Source organism: Rhinolophus ferrumequinum, chromosome X, assembly GCF_004115265.2.
Source record: "Rhinolophus ferrumequinum isolate MPI-CBG mRhiFer1 chromosome X, mRhiFer1_v1.p, whole genome shotgun sequence".
NCBI lineage: Eukaryota > Metazoa > Chordata > Mammalia > Chiroptera > Rhinolophidae > Rhinolophus > Rhinolophus ferrumequinum.
The window spans coordinates 36,224,964-36,243,995 of NC_046284.1; the positions used below are offsets into that span (position 1 = coordinate 36,224,964).

General features: G+C 38.1%; 1 protein-coding gene across 11 annotated transcripts in view; it reads left to right on the plus strand.

The window, feature by feature from the left end:
- The window catches only part of CUL4B (cullin 4B), a 105,613-nt gene that overhangs the window by 62,987 nt on the left and 23,594 nt on the right, over positions 1–19,032 (plus strand). For 4 of the 11 annotated variants that reach the window (XM_033103172.1, XM_033103194.1, XM_033103181.1 and 1 more), the window contains exons 3-4: positions 5,633–6,178; positions 8,295–8,410. In XM_033103172.1, the coding sequence (XP_032959063.1) occupies positions 5,633–6,178; positions 8,295–8,410 (662 nt within the window). The other 7 variants (XM_033103248.1, XM_033103259.1, XM_033103187.1 and 4 more) reach the window with 7 other exon arrangements.

Here is a 19,032-nt window from a genome sequence, read left to right on the forward strand (position 1 = left end):
GTGAGGTCAGGAAAATATATTCTCAGAAATCTTTCCTCCCTTGATGGTAACTTTACCCCACCTACCCACCTAGCCCCGCCCCCATTGCAAAGCCTATTCCCTGTTCTGTTTACCTCCAGGCACTTAGGACTTTTATTATATATTATCCATTGTTCCCAAGAAGCACTCACCTTAAAGAGTCAGGAACTAACATTCCCTGGCTAATTTGCACTTGAAAGGATTCCTAGAGAAGGAGGCTATTTTTACTAAAAGGAATGAATAATTGAAATTTCAGGCATTAAAGAGAGTACAAAGGCTTATCAGCCCCATTCAAATCACAGTGGTACTTACTTAACCTTCACCTACAACTGTGGTCTCAACCCTGGAGGCATGTAGAAACACCCAGAGAGCTTAAGAATACTGAAAGTTAAAACCCTACTCACAGACATTCTAATTCAGTTGGACTAGTTTCAGACCTGGGCAAAGGTGTTTTTTTTTTTTTAAAGCTCCCCAGGCAATTCTGTTGTGCTGTCAGTTGGGAACCACTGATTTAACCCGAAGTTGGCCCTGCTTTTGAGAAAAAGGAAAAGCTGAATGCCATTGGAAGATCAAACCTTAAAGCAGGGTGGGGTTGGACAGACTGTGAGACTCATTGATAAAGTGAACTGAAGGTTAAAGATAGGGCCAGCAACTCCATAATAATCAAGTGTTTGGCAGGACGAAAGGAAGAAGTAATATTTGGCTGATCCAGTCCCCCACTCCCAAACTCCCAGGGAAAATGGCCCGGCCCTAACTGTTGGTCCTTAAATCTGTTTTCCAGATGTTTCCCAGGTAAGACACTAAATAAAAATCTCTGAGCTAAAGAGCTAAGACCTTAAATGGTTGACGTGCCCCAGTAAGTCTTCAATAGATAATTTTATGTAGAAGATAAAGGATTTTGTTAAAAATATGATATCTGTATTATTTATTTACATTTTACTGAACACCATAGGTTCAACATTTGTTATTAAGTTCCTTGCTTTATAAAACAACTCCAGGATGGATAAAGGGTGAGTTTGCATTGTGTAGTTGGATCATCTTTGCTTTAAGCTTTGTCCTCAGTCATCCCATGGCAGTGCCTTGCTGTTGATAGCATAACAACACCTTTATTATATGTTTCTCCTGACTGCTTGATTTGCCTTTGCTGTATTTCCCTGCTTTAAAGGTGGCTGTTCAGAAAAGTGGAAAGAGAACATGGACCACCTTTTACCCAGCAGTCGTTTTTTTCTGGACACATCCTTAAATAAGGCTTGCTGCAGAAACATTTTTGGTATTCTCCTGAGCAAGCAGTATCTCCTATTTTTTAAATAAAATCCCACCCATGGATAACAAGGCTTCCAGAATTGTCTATCCATTGATAAGCCCATGCTCTGGCATGTCTGGAGAACCAAGCACTCAGGGGGATCACGTGATCAAAAAAGGGAAACAGGTTACACTCTGCCTTTTTAGAGAGGTGCCTACAGAAATAGGAGAATGGACATTAGAAAAACTAGTCCTTATTGTTTGAATTTCTTCCTTTATCCATATATTTACTTTTATAAATAACTACCGATTTATTTACTCAATTAAAAGGCCAATCATAACTATACCTCATTTGGCAGCATTGTAAAGCTTAATTACTCTTTCTAAGATATGAGTTGAACTCATAAGATGAAAGATTTCAATATGTGTTAAGTGCCCAATCTGGTTTAGTCTGATAACAACCATAATTGTATGGTGTCCCACATTGCATGTCTTGATTATTGTAGTTTCAGTGAGTTCAACCTTCAAAAACGTATTTTTATGTTGAGAATGTCTTTAACTTTGGTTGGCAAACTTTTGGGTGCATGGAATTTATGCTTCTGTTTCAGCTAGCCCCAATTAGTTGGTTTTTGATGTAAATGATGTTTTACAAAGCAATATGGGAGGTTTTTCTTCTTTTAAATTGGTCTGAGGGTCCAAGACACACAGTTCTTTCTGGTCCTCACACATCATATAATAATATCTAAGTTGGTTTGTGCCACAAAATGTAAATGATAAATTAAAAAATCATTATTAAAATTATATATCCATATTAAGATATGCTATTTAGTGAGGACTGACCTGGCACAAAGTAAAATGAAGTTATAAAATGTCAAAAGGAAGATTACTATTAATCATTAAGAAAAAATTTAAAAAACATTTTTCCACAAAACTCACTTGAGGATATTTCACAGAACACTTAAATAGTAGGTTGAACTACTGGGCCATTGAGCTAAAGCTCAAGAACCAAGATCTGTGCCTTGAGAACTAGCATATAACTCGGGAAAGTAAAGGGTTTAGATAACCATGTCAGATTAGGAGATTAGGAGCTATCATTACTAGAATGTAGCTTAATAATATCCTTTATATTACTATAAAATTTATTTTTGTATGGCAAAAGCAGTTTTATCTTTATGTCTACTGCCTTTCAATTGCACTAACATCTGTAAGTTTTAAAATAGCTAGCACTTCCATACATCATTCTAAGGAATATAATTACATGAATTAGAACAAAGCCCACTTTTTCCTCCTGTCTTGAAAAGTCCTTGGTTAAAACGCAAATCCTCCTGGAAGAGGTCCTTTTGGGCCATTATCAGCTGGCCCATCCATACACCCAGCTTAGTAATATAACTATTTGAATTAGAACAATCTTGTTCATTAAATCCTGAAAATTAGCCAGTTAATCCTCCCTTACAAAGATATGGGATTATTCCATTCAATAAGTATTTACTCTGCATTTACACAGTTGTTCAGCATCTGTGAAAGGTGAGACACAATGAAGGAGGGTTTAATGTTCCCTGGTCTTAAGGTTTACAGTGTCATTAGGCAGCAAGGACAGTATGGTACATTCAAAACAAAAGTCCATCTTCCCACTTTCTGGCCTCTATCTCCCTCCTTTGTGTCCCTGGAGCCTAAATTCCACTACAGCCTTGTTCTCAACTGGGTGTCATCAAACAGCACAAAGCTAATAGTGGCGCAAGGTGGTAGGTACCTTTTCTAGGAGGATTTCCATTTTAACCAAGAACACTTCAAGACAAAAACAAAGTGGACTTGTGTAAACAAAGTTAGAAAATTGATTTACTGTAGTACCTCAGTTTTCGAACATCTCCGTTGATGAACAGTTTGGTTTATGAATGCCATAAACTCGGAAGTAAATGTTTTGGTTTTTTAACACTACTTACTCATAATTCGAACATGTCACAAGATCCTGAGGCCTAGCTGTTGGCTGTTTTCGAACGTTTCAGAACTCGTGGATTACGTTAAAAAAGTGAGGTACCACTGTATTCTTGGAGTTCTGATTGGTCCATCTCAAACTATAGGCTACAAACTGCTTTTAGTCTACCCACAATCCAGTCACTCCCTTGTTTTAAAAGACCCAGCTTGCTTGCTGGTCTCCATGCTGTCTATCCTAGCCTACAGGGTGTACTCCAATTTTTTTTCACTTGGTGTGCCAGACATTCTTGAACCTCATCTTCCTTACTTCCAACCAGAAATCCTACTTTCCAGCCTCACTTGCACTTTCAATATTTCTATAAACAGGGCAGGCCCTTTCACAACTCCCTGTTTTACCTGCTTCCACTGCCCAGTATGCCTTTCAGCCCCTCTCCTCGTCTTTTTGGCAATTCCTACTTTGAGACCCAGCATAAACGTCAATTCCTCTGTGAAACTCTTTCTGACTATTCCAAAATTCCCCCTAATTTCTTGTTAAACACTTTGTACATCTGTTATAGTACTGTTATGGAAATTAGTTTTGAAACTATCTACCCCTACTGGCTTCTAACAATGGCAGGGAGCTGTATAGGGTCTGGCATACAGTCTTTAAATACATGATTGTTGAATGATCAACAGGTTGGCAAATTTAATTTTATTTCACACTGTGTTCTCTGCCCCCTCATGCCCTCGGGTTAAATAAAAAACTCCCAACGGAATTTACAAGGTTTACAGTTGCTAATTTAATCAAATGTGGAGGTTTGTTCTTATGAGTAACCCATTTTAAAAATTGGGCTCCTGGAATACATTGGTAGAAAACATTGACTTTTGCCAGTATTCTTCTAAAATTTCTTCTTTAAAAAAAAGTGTATAAGCTGAGATTTGGTAAAAGAAGTGGCTTTGTTTAGTCTGTAAATTGTTGGGTTAATGACTGGTGGGGTCGGGGTTGGTCTTGGGAATTGTGTTGTGTGTAGGGGGTGTTAGTTACCTTCCTGTTTCTTGGCCTTGGAATGAACCCTTAACTCTGGCCAGCCATCTTAGAAAATGCTCCTGGTAGGAAGGTAAAAGGATCTGCAGCTACATTACTGAGAAAGGGATCAAAACTCAGACCCTATTCATTATTGGGTCAGTGCTGTCCTTGACACAAGAGACAATTTATAGCTCAATCGAATAAAAAACTCCTTTTCTTTCTATCTAAGCTATTTTTCTTTTACTTTCCTATCTTAACCTTATGACATTCCTCCCTAGCAGCCCGCATAATGGCAAAATTATGTTTTTCTCTATTTCGGGTTACTCCCCATGCCTTGCAACGCCTCCTTATTTATCTCTTTTAAAGTTTCCATGCTCCGTTCCCTTACTTTTTAATTCCTCCCTTCCTCCATCCCTCTCTCCCTTCTTTTTCCCAGCTAGCTCACCCCGCCTCTCACTGTCACCACCTTCCCTCCCCTTCAGACTCCTTCCCGCTCCATCTCCCGCCACCTTCATCAACCCCCCGTCAGCCTCGCGGTCACAAAGCTCCAATCAGGAGCTCTGAAGGTGTGTGGCAGGCCCGTCCCCTCCTCCCCTGTCCACTTCTCTTCCCCCCTTTTTCTCGCCCCCCCACCTTAAGTCTTGCGGACTTGGGGGGCTTCGGGTTTTGGCGCGATGAAAAGTGTCTGCCCAGTCATTTCCGGTAAGGGCGCGGCGGCGCGAAGCTTCCTGCGGGACCCTTATGGAGCGGGGGGAGTTACGGGTGGGCTAGGGGAGGAGAGCGCTGCCAGGGAAGGGAAGCGGGACAGAGGAGGGAGAGAGAGCAAGAGCCCAGGAGCACGAGCATCTCGTGCGCCGCTTTCCTGCTGCCTGCCTGCGAGCCAGCTCCCCGCCCCCAGACTCCCGCTGTACATCTCTACTCCCCACTCCCGGGAGCAGACACCGCCCCGCCTTCGCCGCCGCGTGACCGGAAGTGGCGCCATCTTTAGCCTCTTGTGCTATTGACAATAACAAGCCCTGGTTCTCTACCCCCTCCCCCCTACCACGACATCTCCCCTCCCAGAGAGAGGGAGAAAAGGAGGAGGAGCTGCAGCCTCACAGACTCACTGAGTCGCTCCAGCAGAAAGGGGGGAGAGAGGCCGAAAAGCAGGAAAGGGGGACGGCAGGGCCGTTTACCTGTCTGCTCCTCATTCGTTCTGCCCCCCTTGTTCTGCTCACTCCTGGTGTCAGCCTATCCGCCTTCCCTAACCCTCCTATTCCCCCGGTGTAGCCCCCCCCTTCACTTTCCTTCTCGTCCTCTGTGTTTCTCCTCTCTTCTTTCTTCCCTTCCCCCTCTAGCATTGCCACCTTCTCTCCTACACGCACGCAAGCATATAAACGTAGGTTTTTGATGCTCCTCTGCCTGTTGACCCCGCTATTTTCATGTTTCCAACAGGTTTTTCTTCCCCTAATCCCTCAGCTGCTGCTGCTGCTCAGGAGGTCAGATCTGCCACTGATGGTAATACCAGCACCACTCCGCCCACCTCTGCCAAGAAGAGAAAGTTAAACAGCAGCAGCAGCAGCAACAGTAACAGTAGTAACGAGAGAGAAGACTTTGATTCCACCTCTTCTTCCTCTTCCACTCCTCCTTTACAACCCAGGGATTCGGCATCCCCTTCAACCTCGTCTTTCTCCTGCCTAGGGGTTTCAGTGGCTGCTTCCAGCCACGTACCGATACAGAAGAAGCTGCGTTTTGAAGACACCCTGGAGTTTGTAGGGTTTGATGCGAAGATGGCTGAGGAATCTTCCTCTTCCTCCTCCTCATCTTCACCAACTGCTGCAACATCTCAGCAGCAGCAACTTAAAAATAAGAGTATATTAATCTCTTCTGTGGCTTCGGTGCATCACGCAAACGGCTTGGCCAAATCTTCTACCACCGTCTCTAGCTTTGCTAACAGCAAGCCTGGCTCTGCTAAGAAGTTAGTGATCAAGAACTTTAAAGGTAACCAAGGCCAAAATCCATAATCATCTACTAAGGATTTGACACTTGAGCGGTCACGTGCTCTATTTATGTTAATATATTAAACAGTATAGAGGTGGCCTAATGTTTAACGCATAATCAATGAGGTGGAGGGAGGTCCTTTTTTTGGGTGGAGGGTTCATTTTCCGGGGGTGGTTGGTATCCTTGTGCTGAAGCATATACAGGGTGTTTCTGTGCAGAATTTTGAGGTCTGTCTCAGCCTATTGTATCTAATCTGTTGTTCCTTATAACATTGACAATCGGTATGAGTGACCCGGATTTTCCAGGTGAGAAATTTGTATTCTAAAGAGCTTTATTTATTTCAGGTGCATCGTGAGCCTTGGCACTGCTGGGATTTTTATTTTATGCTTTAGTAGGCCACATTCCCCAGTCCTTAGAAATGCAGGTAGCAATGATGATATTTTTATGCTCAAAGAAGATTTATAGTTAGATTTATAATGTTGGATACTATATTGAAACTCACTGTGGAAGCAATATTGGAGAAAAATGTTTATGATCTCTGCATTTCTTTCCAAAAGTATGGCTTGGAAGTGAAAAATATTGTGTATACACAGAAGTAGTAACTCTGTGTACCACTAGTCTAAAGATAGGAACAATTACTACATTTACACTTTATCACTAAAATGGGTTTTAAAGTACTGACCTGCAGCTTTTTGGAAAATTTGTTCATTTTTGTCTTTGAGATATGTGATTGAGAGTATTATGAATGCACTGATGCAAATATAAAATTAACAATTGAAAAAAATGTTAGTTGAGCTGAATTTGTATCTGTTGACTTGCTATTTTTCTGACTTACTTTTTCAACACCCTTAACTGGCAGGTAATAGATGCTAAACTGTTTATTAAGTAGAGAAGTAAATGAATGAACTGAAGTAATATTTACCATATAAGTGCTTTGTGACTGAATGTCAGTATTGAGAAAATTAGATTTTCCATGTTTTGTGTTTTCAACATTAGTGTAGAAATCAAGAATATGCTCTTTTTTGTCTCAAGCAGAGGGTTATAGTGTTGTTTATTTTTAACGTTTTCGTTTTTCTATCACTCCTCTCCCATTCCTAGGCTCTCTCAAGAATGTTTTAATCTTTCTGATTTAATAGTAGATAGTAGACTGTTCTGAAGTAAATATAAATTGTAATTGACTAATGTGTTCACTGTTTTCACTTGAAATATATCAATTTAATAGACAAGGATTTTTTTAAAAAATGAGCTATGATCCTAATTTCATTTGCATCCTGGTTTCAGAGATTTTGTTTGTTTTTTTACTCTTCCTCCTAAACTAAAAACACATTATTAAGGCATTAGAATGTTTCAATTTTAAAAAAAAATGCTCATTGCTGTTCAAGGAAATTTAAATTAAAGCCTAGATTAAGATGATCATTTCCATTCTGAAAATGCTACATAGGTTCTGGAGTCATTTGGGTGTTTTAATTTTTTAAAATTTCACTCTGCTCATAAATGCAGTTTAAATTTACATCTGAATTAAGAATGTTTCTCTCCATTTCTGTAGATGCTTCATAAATGTGGAGGTCAAACAAACCTGAATTAGAATCCCTATTTTGCCACTGACTGGCTTGGTGACCTTGGGCAAACCTTACTAAATAAATCTTCCAGCCTCAGTTTCTAGGGATAATAATACCTTGCTCAGAGCATTAATAAGAAGATTAAGATGTTTATAAAGTACTTTGTACATAGTGGGTACTCAGTATTTTAAATTTCAGGTACAAAATTCATGTTGACCAATTTAGATTTTACACATGATGGAATAAGATCAGGATTGCTATATTTTATCTGTCATTCATGAATTTTTATTTTTTGAAGCAATACACTCAATAGGAGAAAAAAACCTCACCTTCAGTTTTAATAGGTGAGTCAAAATGACTTAAATAGTATTCTGGCATTTCAAATTTTATTCTTTATACTAAGCCTAAATACAGTGGTTACTTTAATATTTAGGTGTAATAATTATAAAGATCAGAATTTTACCCTTAAAAAGCAATGATATTATTGTATTTTATGGATCCTTCTGTTGCTATATCCTACATATTATCCTGATATCAACCTTTTACATACTATTTAGATAAGCCTAAATTACCAGAAAACTACACAGATGAAACATGGCAGAAACTGAAAGAAGCAGTGGAAGCTATCCAGAATAGTACTTCGATTAAGTACAATTTAGAAGAACTCTATCAGGTATGTATCAATGTGGATAACCTGATTTGGTTAGCATGAATTGAGGTGGGATGTACATGGCGTTTACTTTTCGAAATGGGTCCTTAAGTAGACTTTTGGTTCCCTTCTAATTACAATTTATTGATTAATTTATGCACACTTTAATAAATGGGTACAGTCATATTGGTATAAATTGGACTTATCTTGGACCCTTCTGATTAGGATTTACAGTTAGGAAGTACCTTGGTATAATAGAGGTTTTACCTATAGTGTAATCTTATAACCTGAATCTCAAAGATGATTTCTGGAAACATGTCATTCTGTTGTGATACTTTTCGCTAAGCTGTGTTACTCACCAATAGGAAAGGACTCAAGAAATGCAGATATTCTCCATAAACTGTATTCTACCTCCTTCCTATTAGTAGCCTTTTGCCATTTCTTTTTATGTTCATTTTACCTCCTGGGCTACAAGACACACCTTAGCTAAAAAATGAGCAGCAGGTTGTAGTCCAGCGACTTGGTCTGAGGTTCAGGTTTGTTTCTTTTGCTTAACAAATGGGTCTGTACTTAAAGTGTTTAATTTAAATATACTATTAAGGGCAATTACTGATTTAGATTTATTGCTACCAAGATATTTTACCCTACTGTATTTTTGACACAACCAATTCAAGAAGTTACTTTTCACTATACCATCAGCAGTTTCATATAAAAAAAATACTTCAAAGCCCAATAGCTTGAGTTTTTGTATCGATGAGTACCTTATAGGAAATTATGTTGGTTCAGCTTAGCAAAATTTGTAGTTTTCATCTATTCATTTTAGTTGCGGACGTAGTATGATGATGGACAAACCCTGGATTAGGAGTCAGAGACAGAGGTTTAAGATCTAGTTTTGGCTGCTATTACCCTGGTGATCTTGGGCAAGGAACTAAGAAACCTCCCTCAGCTTCAGTTTCCTCTTCTGTAAAATAGGGGAAAGAATTCCTGCCCTATTTACTTCGTGGTAAGTAAGAATCAAATAAGATGTGAAAAGCATCTTGAAGCACTATGATACAGAAATATAAGTCAAACTTTTTCATAAGCCACAATGGGGCTTTTCCACTTGTAATTTGTCAATTGAGATCACCAGTTTCTGTTGCTGTGAAAATTAAATGAGTCAATGCATGCAAAACACTCAGAACAATGCCCCACAAAAAGTAATAATGCTATGTAATAATACCATAAGCATTACAATGCTGATAATGTAAGCATTATAATGCTATGTAAGTTTCAGGTGGTAGTGATAGTACCTAAGCTCTTACTTCAGGATAAACCCACCTCATTTGGCTATCTTGGTATATTACTTACATGGATCCTGAGTTGTACAATAATAAAAGTAGAATTACGGAATTAGAGTTGGAAGGGCCTTAAGTGATCTTGTGGTCCAATATCTTTTCTTTGTATGGTGCACATGGCAGTTTACAAAAAAGGTTCATCTCTTATTATCTCATTTAAGCATTGTAGAAATCCTCCATGAAGTAGATAGGGTAGTGGTAGTTATTATCCCCATTCTACTAATGAAACTGAGTCTCAGGGAAGTTAAATAATGTGCACAGAGTCATATATTGGCAGAGGAGGGGACTAAAACTGAGATGCCCATGTTTCTAGTTCAGTGCATTTTCCCTTCCATACTGTCTCACTAATACACCACAGCATTTCAGATACCTCTGTAGTGCAGCGTTTGAAGCAAATAGTTTTACGTTAGGAGAAAAACTCTTTCTCATCAAAGAAGGTGATTTTTTTTTTATTTGTGCACATATAGGATGTTTATTTGGATATGCTGGTGTGCAGCATCTTTAGTTTCAATAATGTGTTACTGTATATATTTTGTTTTTATAACATATTGATTGTGGTTGTTAATGAACCCTATTTACTTTACCTTGAATATTTTTCTAGAGCTTTTGGGTTCAAAAATATTTTTCCTGATAAATTGATTCTGTTAAATCCCTTTATGTTTTAAGAGCTCATAGTTTGCATTTTTGTGTTTTTTCTTTTTTGTACTTCTGAATTATTACCTGCTGTTGTTCAGTTGCATTTCTTTTTTTATAGTATAGTTGACATACTCAATTACAGTTCTTTAGCCTAAAATCAGTGTTATAATTTTTCACTCTTCGTTTTTCATAGTACTTTACTACATCTGCTATAATAAATTCAGAAGCATTTGTTTCTAGCTCTTTTGTTGTTGTTTACCTTAATTTTATAAATACTCCTGTGGATTGTTCTCAGAAAGGTTGTTTTGAGATGATCAAGTTCAAAAACGAGGATAAAAGAATAAGGGGAGTAAAATTATTTATACCATCTGGGTTTCAGGTGCTTGTTTGATTTTGACTGGTTGAAATGTAATTTAAAAGCTCTCTCCTAAAATTGAAACAATAGAGAAGTATGTAGTATACCAAACAAAAGTTCTCCAAACCTCTCATTCTCCCATCTGACCCTCTGTCCCTGAAGTAAGCACTTTTTTAGGCATATTTGACTTTTTTCTGTGTGTTCAAAACCATTTTGTTTTAAAGCTTACGCATGAAAGTCCCTAGTATGAATTGCATGTAGTACTGCCTCCTAAGTTTTTAATTTTGGAAAAGAACATGCTCTTCTGAGTACATTTTCAGTAAGCAACGGTTGACTTTTAAAAGTGATTTTTAAATGAAAATAGTTCCTGAGTTTAAGAATTATCTTTCCGTGACAACCTTGAAATCCTGTAAGAGTGAGGCAATGGTTAATGTTGCTTTGGTTTGCATTTTTGTTTGTTTACTTGTTTTTCATTGACTACAGATAAGAGTGTGATTAAATGCATTGCATGTTGAGTTGATCCGCCTAAAGATTAGAGATCTGCCACTCATGATAACTTGGGGCGAGTTACTTCTCTAAGCCTTGGTTTCCTCATTTGTAAAATGGGGAAAACTAACACTACCTATATGGCAGGGGTTTTTAGTTGTAAATACAATCCTGCAAAAAAGTACTTACTACAGTACCCGCTATATACTGGTGTCATAGATGAAGATGATGATGATGATAATAATGATAGTAAATATTTGAGTCTTTCACAAAGATAACTTTATTTTAGATTACATTTTATTATGTAGCTCTAAAGCCACACATGTTTTTAATTCTAAATCCACACTGAGCCAGAACAGCTGGCTGATAAATAGATCACATTCTAAATATGTATCAGTAGACACCATTAGCCAAATTGAAAAAAGTAATAGAAAAAGAGAGGAACTCTAGGAACAGTGTCCCTCTGCACTTTCTCAAGATGGTATCTTGTTTTTACATATGGTAGCCTAATAACTGGAATTTTGCTTTTGACGTGTGACTTTTTTCTAAGTAATATTTTAAATAATGGGATTATTTTCCTCATGTTCTCAGCCTTTGTATGAGTAGCTATGTAGTGTTTTTAAATAAGCTGCCTTTTTTGGAGCTGGTTGGTTGTTTATTTATGAAAGTGTAACATCTATGCTTTTTTTATCATTTTCTAAAATTTATTGGGGTGACAATTGTTAGTAAAATTACATAGATTTCAGGTGTACAATTCTGTATTACATCATCTATAAATCCCATTGTGTGTTCACCACCCAGAGTCAGTTCTCCTTCCATCACCATATATTTGATCCCCCTTACCCTCATCACCCACCCCTCACCCCCTTACCCTTTGGTAACCCCTAAACTATTGTCTGTGTCTATGAGTCTTTGTTTCTCATTTGTTTGTCTTGTTCCTTTGTTGTTTTTGGTTTATATACCACATATCAGTGAAATCATATGGTTCTCTGCTTCTTCTGTCTCACTTATTTCACTTAGCATTATACTCTCAAGATCCATCCATGTTGTCACAAATGTTCCTATATCATTTTTCTTCCCGCCGAATAGTATTCCATTGTGTATATATAACACAATTTCTTTATCCATTCATCTGTCGAAGGACGTTTTGGTTGTTTCCATGTCTTGGCCACTGTAAACAAAGCTGCAATGAACATTGGAGCACACGTGTCTTTATGTATAAATGTTTTCAGATTTTTTGGGTAGATACCCAGGAGAGGGATTGCTGGCTCATATGGTAATTCTATTGGTAATTTTTTGAGGAACCCCCACACTGCCTTCCAAAATGGCTGCACCAGTCTGTATTCCCACCAACAGTGTATGAGGGTTCCTTTTTCTCCACAGCCTCTCCAACACTCGTTACTATTTGTTTTGTTGATGATAGCCATTCTGACTGGGGTGAGGTGATATCTCATTGTGGTTTTTATTTGCATTTCTCTGATGATTCGTGATGTTGAGCATTTTTTCATATGTCTATTTGCCATTTGTATGTCCTCTTTGGAGAAATGCCTCTTCAGGTCCTCTGCCCATTTTTCAATTGGGTTGTTTGTTTTTTAGCTGTTGAGTTTCATGAGTTCCTTGTATATTTTGGATATTAGCCCATTATCGGAGGCACTGTTTGCAAAAATCTTCTCCCATTCAATTGGTTGCCTCTATTTTGTCGATGGTTTCTTTTGCTGTGCAGAAGCTATTAAGTTTCATATAGTCCCATTCATTTATTTTAGCTTTTACTTCCATTGCCTTTGGAGTCAAATTCATAAAATGCTCTTTGAACCCAAGGTCCGTAAGTTTAGTACCTATGTTTTCTTCTATGCAGTATTGTGTCAGGTCTTATGCTTAAGTCTTTGATCCATTTTGAATTAATTTTGGGACATGGTGACAGATAGTAGTCCAGTTTCATTCTTTTGCACATGGCTATCCAATTCTCGCAGCACCATTTATTGAAGAGGCTGTCTTTCCTCCATTGTATGTTTTTAGCTTCTTTGTCAAAAATTATCTGTCCATATTTATGTGGTTTTATTTCTGGGTTCTCAGTTCTATTCTATTGGTCTATGTGTCTGTTTTTCTGCCAATAGCATGCTGTTTTGATTATTGTAGCCCTGTAGTACAAGCTAAAGTCAGGGAGTGTGATACCTCCAGTATTGTTCTTTTTTCTTAAAATTGCTTTGGCTATTCGGGGTCTTTTGTGGTTCCAAACAAATCTGATGATGTTTTGTTCTATTTCTTTAAAAAATGCCATTGGGAGTTTGATGGGGATTGCATTAAATGTGTATATTGCTTTGGGTAATATGACCATTTTCACTATGTTGATTATTCCAATCCATGAGCACGGAATGTCTTTCCATTTATTTGTGTCTTCTTCAATTTCTTTCAAAAATGTCTTATAGTTTTCAGCAGATAGGTCCTTCACATCCTTGGTTAAGTTTATTCCTAGGTCTTTTATTCTTTTTGCTGCAATTGCAAAGGAATTGTTTTTTTGTATTTCTTTTTCTGAGATTTCATTGTTAGTATATAGGAATGCAATGGACTTTTGTACGTTGATTTTGTAGCCAGCAACTTTACTGTATTCGTTGATTGTTTCCAATAGCTTTTTGGTGGAGTCTTTAGGGTTTTCCATATATAGCATTATGTCATCTGCAAAGAGTGATAATTTAACTTCTTCATTCCCAATGTGGATGCCTTTTATTTCTTTCTCTCGCCCGATTGCTCTGGCAAGGACTTCCAACACTATGTTGAAAAGCAGAGGTGATAGGGGACAGCCCCGTCGTGTTCTTGAACGCAGAGCAAAGGGCTTCAGGTTTTCACCATTAATTATGAGATTAGCTGAGGTCTTGTCATATATGGCCTTTATTATGTTAAGGTATTTTCCTTCTATACCTATTTTATTCAGTGTTTCAATCATAAATGGATGTTGTATCTTGTCAAATGCTTTTTCTGCATCAATTGATATAATCATATGATTTTTGTCCTTTATTTTGTTTATGTGATGTATCACATTGATGGATTCCAGATGTTGAACCATCCTTGTGCCCCGGGGATGAACCCCACTTGGTCGTGATGAATGATCTTTTAATGCATTGTTGTATTCGATTTGCTAGAATTTTGTTTAGGATTTTTGCATCTGTATTCATCAGAGATATTGGTCTGCAGTTTTCTTTTTTTGTGTTGTCCTTACCAGGTTTTGGTATCAGGGTAATGTTGGCCTCATAAAATCAGTTAGGGAATACTGTCCCTTCTTCAATATTTGGAAGAGTTTGAGCAGGATTGGTATTAGATCATCTTTGAAGGTTTGGTAGAATTCACTAGTGAAGCCATCTGTTCCCGCAGTTATGCTTTTGGGAAAGTTTTGGATGACTGATTCAGTTTCGTTACTGGTGATTGGTCTGTTTAGAATTTCCAGTTCTTTATGGCTCAGCCTTGGAAGGCTATATGTTTCTAAGAACTTGTCCATTTCTTCTAGGTTATTGAATTTGGTGGCATGTAGTCCTTCATAGTATTCTTAGATGATCCTTTGTATTTCTGTGGTGTCCGTGATAACTTCCCCTTTTTCATTTCTGATTTTGTTAATTAGTGTCTTCTCTCTTTTTATCTTAGTGAGTCTAGCCAAGGGTTTGTCAATTTTGTTAATCTTTTCAAAGAACCGGCTCTTTGTCACATTAATTTTTTCTGTTGTCTTTTTGTTCTCTATTTCCTTTAGTTCTGCTCTGATTTTTGTTATTTCCTTTCTTCTCCTGACCTTGGCTTTCACTTGTTCTTCTTTTTCTAGTTCTTTAAGGTGTAACATGAGGTTATTTATTTGGGATTTTTCTTGTTTCTTGAGATGCGCCTATAGTGATATAAATTTCCCTCTTAAAACTGCTTTCGCTGCATCCCCCAAATTTTGGTAGGATGTATTTTCATTGTCATTTGTTTCTATGTGTCTTTTGATCTCTCCTCTAATTTCTTCTTCGACCCAGTCGTTCTTTAAAAGTATGTTGTTTAATCTCTATGTAGTTGTGTTTTTCCCTACTTTCTTTTTGCAGTTGATATCCAATTTCAAAGCCTTGTGATCAGAGAATATGCTTGGTATGATTTCAATCTTCTTAAATTTGCTGAGGCTGATTTTATGTCCCAATATATGGTCTATCCTTGAGACTGTTCCATGTACACTAGAAAAGAATGCATAGTCTGATATTTTAGGATGAAGTGCTCTATATATGTCAACTATGTCCATTTCATCTAATGTGTCATTCAGGGCTGCTATTTCGTTATTTTCTGTTTGGATGATCTATCCATAGCTGTCAATGATGTATTTAAGTCCCCTAGTATAATTGTGGCTTGGTCAATTTCTCCCTTTAGTTCTGTTAGTAGTTGCTTGCTATATTTTGGTGCTCCCTGATTGGGGGCATAAATATTTATGATTGTTATGTCTTCTTGTTGTATAGTCCCCTTTACCATTATGAAATGTCCATCTATGTCTCTTGTTATCTTTTTCACCCTGAAGTCTTTTTATCTGATATCAGTATGGCTACACCTGATTTTCTCTGGGTACCATTTGCTTGGAGTGTCAATTTCCACCCTTTCACTTTGAGTCTCTGCTTTTCCTTGTAGCTGAGATGTGTCTCTTGGAGACTGCGTAGGCTTGGGTTTAGTTTTGTGATCCAATCTGCTACTCTGTGCCTTTTTATTGGGGAGTTCAGTCCATTTACATTTAGGGTGATTATCGATATGTGAGGATTTCCTGTCATTCTCTCTTTAGTTTTCTGGTAAGGCTGTGTCTCCATTGTTTCTTTGCCTTTTTCTTGTTGTCTGTTATTTCTGTGTGGTGATATTCTATGATGTTTCCCTCTGTTTCTTCTTTTATTACAGTATATATTTCAATTCTGGATTTTTTTTGAGTGGTTACCCTTAAGTTTATGTGAAAGAAAGTTTGATATTTAGAGTATTCCATTTTCTTCAGCACACTTACTTTCTCCATTCCCATATTCTGGTTCAGGCTGTTACTCTCCCCCTTTTTATGTTTTGGTTGCCACAAATTGTCCCTGTTGATGTTGGTCGAATAGCCTCCTTTAGTATTTCTTGTAGTGCAGGTCGTGTATTAGAAAATTCCCTCAGCTTCTGTATGTCTGGAAAGGTGTTTATTCCTCCTTCATATCTAAAGGCTATCTTTGCTGGATATATTATTCTTGGCTCATAATTTCTCTCTTTCAATAGTTTGAATATTTGGTTCCACTCCCTCCTGGCTTGTAGAGTTTCTGCTGAAAAATCTGATGATAATCTAATGGGCTTTCCTTTGTAGGTTACCGTCTTCTTTTCCCTGGCTGCCCTGAGGATTCTTTCTTTGTCGTTGATTTTAGACAGCTTCAATACAATGTGTCTTGAAGAAGACCTGTTGGGATTGAGGTAATTAGGTGTTCTATTGGCTTCTTGGATTCAAGGATCCAGTTCTGTCCACAAATTTGGCAAGTTCTCATCAACAATTTGTTTGAATATGTTCTCTGTTCCCTTCTTTCTTTCTTCTCCTTCTGGTATGCCCATTATTCTTATATTGCTCTTTCTGATGGAATCAGAAAGTACTTGTAGAGTTCTTTCATTTCTTTTAAGTCTCAAGTCTCCTTTTTCTTCCATCTCTGTAATTTCTAGGTTTCTGTCTTCGATGTCACTGATTCTTTCCTCCATCTGGTCAACTCTACTACCAAAGCTGGTTATTTCATTCTTAATTTCTTCTATTGAATTCTTAATCTCCAGAAATTCTATTTGGTTCTTTTTTAAAATTTCAATCTCTTTCGTAAGATGCTCATGTTGTACTTTGATTGTGTTTTTGAGTTCATTTAACTGCCTTTCTGTGTTTTCTTCCATCTTGTTGAGTATTTTTAGAACTGCAATCTTGAATTCTCTGTCATTTAAGTCACATATTTCCATATCTTTAATTTCCTTTTCTGGGGATTTTTTACTTTCTTTCTGAGCTGTCTTGTTGCCTTGGTTATTCATGGCAATTACTGATTTATTATTTCTCTTCCTAGACTTCTATAGGAGTGGCTTCTGCAACAGGGTGATAGGAAGAGGTCTTTCTTTTGTTTCCCAGTACTTGTTGGTAGAATGTTTTATTTTCTCTCCGTCTGCAGCCTTTTTTTTTCTCTCTCATACTGTAGTGCTATGTTTTCCCTGCATTATTCCAGCTTCTCACACAATGGGGGGGTTCCCTGGGAGATGGGCTTCTCCTCTGTTAATAGTTCGCCTGGGTCACAGGGCGCAGTGTCCGTGTGGGTATGCGGAGAGCTTTTGAAGTTCCAAAGCTCTTCCTGCACCAGATTCAGTGCCTGTATGTTTCAGCAGTTCTGTTTACTCCTGCAGGGATCCACCCAGATAGGTGGGGCCGGGGGCGGGGTGAGTTGTGAAAGGTGGCCCAGAGCAAATGTTGGGACCACCACCACAGCCGGTCTTGCTTTCACATCTCCCTCCCCTTTGCCAGAACTAGTTGGGCTGTGAATCTGTGTCTGCAGTTCACAGTTCTCAGAACAGCAAATATTCTGTTCTTTTGATCTGACACTGTTACTGTTCTGCTTCTAGCAATGGGCAGGTGAGGGCAGGGCGAGCTCTGGGAGGGTTGGGAGGGGGCGGCTAGGCTCAATGCCTAAGGCTTCCGTTCTCTGCTATGCAGTGAGGGCTTCAACCACTGTTTTCAGCCTTCTTCCCTCAGTCTTTGCTCCGAGGTCTCTGCCGTGAGCGTTGGGTTCAGCCGTGTTATATGCTGCCCCCTCAGCCCTGTGGGCCATAATCGGAGCCCTAGCAGTCCGAGTCCTTCCCTCTCCCCCAGCTGCGGTAGTTCCAGGATGCAGCGAGCTCGGAACTCGGAGCTAGGTCTGCGTCCTGCGCCCGCCTGCGCGGCTCCATCACCGCACTTCTCCCTTCCCTCCTACCCAGCTAGGTTGATTCGCCCACCTTTAGGTGAATTCAGTAGTGGGCCTCTTCATCTTTCCTGTCTGCTGTGCAGGGAGTCCTTTGTGGAGTTATTGTTGTTCGATTAGTTGTAAATTCGAGGGGAGCTTTACAGAGGCTCACCTCACGCCGCCATTTTGATGACGTCTCCATGTATCCCTATTTATATTGCAGCATTATTTACAAAAGCCAAGATATGGAAACAACCTATGTGTCCATTAATAGATAAATGTATTGCTTTTCTTTTTACTAAATTGTTAATCAATACTGTCCCTGCTATTTAAAAAAATGTACAACTACAAATTCTTAAGTCTTGATAATTTCAATCTTAATTAAGCCCTTTTTACTAAATTTAAAACAAAAAATAATTTAGGTTTCATTGTCTGGCTTCTTTTTTTCAAATTCTTAGTTTTTGATACATTTTGAGTATCTTAAGTTAACCATTTTTACTAGATGTAAAAGAGAGTTCATTTAAATTTCATTTCAGTGTGAGTTGTTGAAAACTTTTGTGGTATGTTTTCTTTCTATAAATACATGGTTTGAAGAATAAGACGCAACCCATTAGGCCAGTGACCATAGTGCAGCACCCTGGTGGGAATTTAATCTCATTCTTAGTGCCTGTCATTGTTAAAGCAAAAAAATTTCTAGATTTCCTCCCTTACCATGTTTAATTTTTTGTTTGCACTTTTTGTATTGTTTATCCTTATTTTAATCCTCATTATTTTTTATTCTAGTCTTACCTTCATTTCTACTCCTTCCATTGTCACCAATGCAATCTTCTGTGCCTTTGCTGTTTCTTAAATCCTATATTCCCCAAAGCATCAAATTTCATGAACTGTAGTTTTGCATTTAATTTGCTACATGTTTATATTTTCTTT